Source organism: Eubalaena glacialis, chromosome 6, assembly GCF_028564815.1.
Source record: "Eubalaena glacialis isolate mEubGla1 chromosome 6, mEubGla1.1.hap2.+ XY, whole genome shotgun sequence".
NCBI classification, from domain to species: Eukaryota; Metazoa; Chordata; class Mammalia; order Artiodactyla; family Balaenidae; genus Eubalaena; species Eubalaena glacialis.
Genome location: NC_083721.1, coordinates 13,068,155 through 13,074,171, shown reverse-complemented (window position 1 = coordinate 13,074,171; position 6,017 = coordinate 13,068,155). Strand labels below are relative to the sequence as shown.

The following is a 6,017-nucleotide window of genomic DNA, read 5'->3' as shown; positions in this document are numbered from 1 at the left end:
ATATTGAGAAGAGGGAACAATGTGGAGACTGTTGGAAAACAACCCCAGTCATAACACGTGAGTAGTCGATCATAGCATATTTAAAATTAGATCTGCTTAAAACAGGCGTTTCTCTGGGTCACTTTTCACATGGGTCAGAAAGCCCCCAAGACACTGGATTAACGACTGCTGTGCACCCCCTCCTCTTCCCGCCCCGCCCCGATCTCAGAGCACTGACATGGATCATGCCATAATTGTTTACCGAGGAGTCAGTAGTGAAAGGAACTTGAGGACAGAATCCTGTCTTTGAACTCTGATGCTGTAATATCAGGGGTTAAGTATGCTTGAAACGCTGGTGCCTTTTATCTGGCTGCTCAACAGGTAGCATTTTGTAAATGCCTCCCCCTTTCCCCCCCCCCACCTCCCTGCCACGAGATTCCTCATGTTTGGTTTGAGAAGACGTTGGGGATCCTAGAGAAGATCAGAGTCGTCAGGGCAGCTGCACTTGTTTACGAGGGATGAGCAGTGTCAGGGCGCGCACAGAACAAAAGCCTCCAGGAGCAGGGAGCGCTGGTCCATCGCATCCTGCAATCACCGGCATCATTTCAATGGAAAGCAGAGAAGGTGTAAACGTACGAGCAGAGGCAGCAAATGCCCTGGTTCCTACGTTGCTGCTGCTACTAGTATTGTTGCGGCTGCTCCTCCTCCAACACAGCGTTCCCATCTGGTGTGAGCCCGGGCAGACACCCCGCCACCTCTCCATCCTTCTTTCCACCCATCCATCTATCCATCCATCCAGGGTCCAGAGGGTCCTACTATGTGCCACGCCCGGGGCTGGACACCGGGCACCTAACCCACAGTCCACCGAGTTCGAGAGAGCCTCCCTCCTTTCCTCCTGCCCCGGGTGGGTGCGGCTGGTAGTGGGGGGGGATTTCTTCGCCGAAAGGTCCAGAAAGCCCGAGCCCCGAATCCGGGCGAGAGGCGCAGCCGGAGGCAGCCCGACTTGGGCGGCCCGGGAGCGCGCGTCTCCGAGGCAGCGCGAGGTCCCCCTGTCCGGCGCTCAGGTGGCTCCGCCGCCCACTCCGCGGCTCCCCTCCCAGGGCCCTCCCCTCTCCGGCGAGGGTCGAGTTTGGCTGTTGCGCGCGGGGAAGGAGGGGCTACGAGGGATTTGAAAGTGTACAGGCTGCGGAGTGGAGCTCGCATCTGTTCCCGCCGCCCGCGACCGGATTAAATTTCTGCAAATTCAAACTGAATGGGGCTTTCTTCTGCTGCCTTCCAGAGGGCGCCTGCAGCCCGCCGCGCGCTGCTCTCGGGCGGGAGCGGCCGCCCGGCGCGCAGCTAGGAGCCAGCGAGCCGGACCCGAGCCCGTGCGGGCCAGCCGGCGGCGGCTAGGGCGGAGGCTGCCGAGGCGCCCGGGCTCCAGGACCAGGCACCGCGGCTCCGGGACCGGGCACCGGACCGCGCCCCCCCTCCGCGCCTCCGCAGCCGGCTCGCTCCCCGCGCACCCGAGCGGGGCGACTGTCATTAGCCGCCCGGACGGGACCCCGGGCGGGCTCTCGGGGTCCGGAAAGGGGCCCGGGCGACCCTCCGAAGAAGAACTTCTTGTGGGCGGGTCCTCGGTACCCTGTGGCCCGGGCGACCGCTATTGTCTACGCGCGGCGGTCGGCGGCGGCCCGGGGCGCGGGAGCCGCGGGCCGGGCGGGGCCAGGCCCGGGGTGGCGGCGGGAGGAGCCGGGGGAGTCGCGTGGGCCGGACTAGGAGGAGGAGCCGCGACCGCGGGAGCCGAGCCGGAGCGGCGCGGGCAGCGGGCAAGCGCGATGCCGGCGGCGGCGGGGGACGGGCTCCTGGGCGAGCCGGCGGCGCCCGGGGGCGGCGGCGGCGCCGAGGACGCGGCCAGGCCGGCGGCGGCCTGCGAGGGAAGTTTCCTGCCGGCCTGGGTGAGCGGCGTGCCCCGCGAGCGGCTCCGCGACTTCCAGCACCACAAGCGCGTGGGCAACTACCTCATCGGCAGCAGGAAGCTGGGCGAGGGTTCCTTCGCCAAGGTGCGCGAGGGGCTGCACGTGCTGACCGGAGAGAAGGTGAGCCGCCCGGGGCGCCGGCCCCTGGCCTTCGGGTTGGGGGATCGGGGCGGCGGGGACCCTGCGGAGAGCCCTGCGCTGCGAGTCTGGCTGCGGAGCCCCGGACGGGCGCCTCCCGCTCCGTCTGCTTTTCCTCTCGGGTTGAAAGCGGGGTCGAGCCAGACGCGCGCGCAGACCCTCGCAGCCGGGATACCGGCCTTTCCCGAGGGGCGATCTGGGGTCACTTTCCCCAGGGGGCGACTGGTTTCCCCGCGAAGCCGCCCGCAGCCTTTTTTGCTCCTCGAAGGGCGCCGCCTGGCGGACACCAGCGCGGGGGTGGGGTGGGCTGGGGGCTGTGGGACTCTGCTCTCCCGGCCGGTAGGGGCGGCAGATCAGTGGAGAGGCTGGAACCAGGAATGGAGTGCGTGGGCCCTTACGCTGAGGGTGGGAGAGCCGATTAGCCAGCCCTTGGGGGAACTTAGAGTCTGATCCGCACCCTGGGCTCTGGGTAGGAGGTGGGGGAAGGACGAGAGCCCAGGGACGTACCCACTTGTGCGCTGCGGCAGCTAGGGGAAGTTTTGCGTGCTCACAGGAGGGTTTTTCACACGCCGCCCCTCCCTCCACCCACCCTTCCCACCCCTGCATCCCCATATCACCCCCTCCCCACTCTCAAGCATTCCACCCCCTCCTTCCCTCCTCACTCCAGCCGCTGGGGTGGGAGCTGCAGTAAGGATCCCGCTCTGGCATATACAGAACTACACACCGCTCTCCCCAGATTTCAAAGGTTGGGAGATGCTTTCTTATCTTTCTAGAAGAGGGGAAAGCAAAGGAAGAACCCCAGACACCTGCAAGGGCACCCCTTCCAGCCTTGTGAGAGGTTAGCAGGGTGTGAACCCTTGCCAGGCAAGCCTCAGCTAGACCTAAGTTGTAACTTAGATCTGTGAGAAGAAACCCATAATATGATGACTTACTTTTGAGGTGAGGCTCCAGCCGGGAGGCTGCCCCAGCCTGGGAGTTACCCTAAGCTTGGAGCTACTTCAGGCTGGGGTTGCCCCAAGCTCATGATCATCTGAGACTCAAGGCTCCCCCCAGGCTGGGGCTTGCTCGGCACAGGCGGGGTAGTAGCCCCTTTTTGTGGCCCATTCACCGGGGAGGCATCAGCAGTGTGGGTGGGACCGGGAAGCTCCAGGCTTCCTACCTGCCCTTCCACCCTCTGCCCTGGGATCCTCTGTCCAGCCTGGGAGTTCCCGGGAATGCACTGCTGTGCGACCTCGGATTACTGGGCGAGCTGTCCTGCCCCCCAGTCCCCAGCCTCACCTGGCTTTAATCTCCCTCCTCGGTTCCCCAGTGTGTCCTGGAGCCCCTTGCATTTGAGTGCAGGTCTCCATCACTCTTGTCACTTGTCCTTTTCCTACAGCCGCTCTGGGTGGGGTGCCCTTTGTTTTGGGGAAGTGGGGTTACAGTGAGCCGTTTTAAAAGTGCCTCTTGCTTGAATTTCCATGCAAAATGGGAGTGTTCAGGATGAACTCACTGAATTGAGTAACTCTTCAAAGAAGAATAAGAATAAGAAAAAACAAAAACAAAAACAAAAAACTCCAAACCTCATTCTAGTCCAAAGGGAGCGCGGCACCGTTTACTCCTGGGTTCGCAGTGGGCTGGGAACTTAACACATCCCGTCATGGCGCGGGGATGCCCGAGGCCCCAGCTTGCTAACTACAGTGCACTCACTTCTCCGTGCCCGGCACGCGGGGGTAGAACTTTATTTTCATTCGAAATGTATAGGATTCAGTCTAGTTGTGTATGTTTCCTCTTGAAACTTAGCAAAAAGAGACGAGGCGTTATGCGGACAGCAGAAGGGGCAACGTTAGGAGCACGCTCGCTTCCCCTGCCCTGCCGCTCAGCTGCTTCGGGCTGCCTTCCACTTTCCGGTCCCTGCTGTGGGTCCGGCTCCTCACCTCTGCATTTTTGCGCCTTAGCACCAGGCTGTTAGTTTTGGCTGAACTGCCCGAGGATGCACTCAGAGCTCAGTCCCTAGCCGGATGCTTGGGTTCTGGAGCTCTGTGCTGGGCCCGAAGGCACCCTGGAATGTGGGGAATTCCTGCCCGGATGGGGTCCAGTGAGGATTCCCCCTCACCCTTAGGTGCTCACGCCCGTTTATCTCATCTTGTCTTTCTTAAATGATGCATCTCACTTCCCCTCCACAAGCGGAGGAACAATTAATTGGATGTAAAATTATTGTGCTAGACTAATTGATTGGATCTAGTTAAGGAGGGTGGTTGTTAGGGTGGAGCCGGAGGTTGAGAGATTTTTCTGATGTGCCCTACTTCAGCCCTGAGAATCAGCGCTCAGGGAATGCAGACATCCTGAGAAATCTGGATTTTAGTTCACTTAATGGCCAGCTTTCAAGAAACAATGGGTGTCATTCATAGCTTTTTATCACCTTAATGCTTAACTAAAAGATTTGGTTTTTGGCAGATCGTAGAGATTAAAATGTTTGTGCGTGCGTGTGTGTGTGTGTGTGTGTGTGTGTGTATACGTGATTCTGCCTGGGAAGTATTGCTGAGTTCATGAGTCCCCGGCCCCACTCATGTGCTGGATAATGTCTTACTAAGACCAAAACAAAGGTGAAGTCAACCTCACACTATTTGCAGCCTCCAGGTCTCTCTGTGAGTCAAGCAAGGGGACACCTCGAGGTGACAGGACCCAGAGGAAGGGAAACGAAGTGTCCCCAGAGTGGGTGATATGAGTGTTCCAGAAGGGCCTCTCCCCTCAATAATTCCCCCTTTGGGGAGGTGCATACTTTCTGGAGAAAGCACTTCACTTTTCTCCATTCCTTTTTTTTGGAAAGGACACAGACCACCGCGGGAGGGGAATTAAGTCATGAAGGCTGTCCTAAGAAATAGATGTATCCCCCCCACGCCATCCCCTGAGTGGAAGGATCCAGGGCAGCCTGTCCTGAGGAATCAGTTCATGAAAAATCTGCAAAGGGGGATGGAGAAAGGGAAGAAGGGGAGGTGCCCCACGCCTGCAGTTGCAGTCTCAAACTGCACATTGTTGTTGGGTGATTTATGCCAACATCCAGAGTATTGCTGGCTTAGGGTGCGTGTATGTGTGTGTGTGTGTGTGTTGTGTTGTGTTTTGACGTGGCGCACGTTTCCAAAAAGCTTTGGGTGCCATCCTACGTGGCTCGCTGAGAATTACTGTCTGAGTCCGTCTGACAAAAGGAGCCGCTTTTTCCTGACTTTCATTCAGGCTTCAATCCTATCTTATCAAGAGGCTCCTTTTCCCACCACTGCCTGCAGGACAGTATTTTTTTTTTTTTTTTTTTTGGCCAGCCTCTCTCCGAAGTTGTTTGAAAGTCATTTGAATCCAGTCGGCCCGTTTACCGCTTGAAAAGAAAGGATGGCTTTGGGCAAGACCTAATTTTGTCCTCCTGTAGCTTTGAGTTGCTGCCATCCTCCGTTAACACGGCTTTGAAAATAAATCATTCACTCGATCATGTGAAACTCTTAACCGGCACGTTCTCAGTCTGTCTTTGACTAAGTTGATGATTAGACAAGGAAAAATGATCACAAAATCAGACTTTGAAAAAAAGGATTCTCAGTGGCTTAGAGACAAAGAGCAAAGTTGCTGTGCAGGAGCATTAAGTGATAACTTCGAAATATGCAGGAAGAGGTGTGCTTGCGGCCTCTGTATTGGTCCCCAATGCCTATGAAATGCATAGTCTCTGGCACTTGATAGGTTATTCATTTTAAAAATCAAAGAATATAGTTGCAGAGGCTTAGAGAGAAGAGCATAGGGGTATCTCAGGTATAGAGCAGGTTCCACAGGCAGGCAAAGCTGCCAAAAGGGGAAAATAGTTGAGGCCACAATTACTTCTTTTTGTGATTAAGTCTCTCTGAGAGACAAAGTTAGGTACAGAAAATGATTGGTTAAGATGTTTAACTACCTTGTTCTAACGCTTGGTTTAAAAAAAAAACC

At 57.3% G+C, this 6,017-nt stretch overlaps 1 protein-coding gene across 1 annotated transcript in view; it reads left to right on the top strand.

Moving 5' to 3' along the window:
• The first annotated feature begins 1,796 nt into the window (after nucleotides 1-1,796).
• HUNK (hormonally up-regulated Neu-associated kinase) overlaps nucleotides 1,797-6,017 on the top strand; it is a 103,042-nt gene continuing 98,821 nt past the window's right edge. Inside the window, exon 1 of the mRNA XM_061193995.1 lies at nucleotides 1,797-2,057. Within this exon, the coding sequence (XP_061049978.1) occupies nucleotides 1,797-2,057 (261 nt within the window). The remainder of the gene's footprint in view (nucleotides 2,058-6,017) is intronic.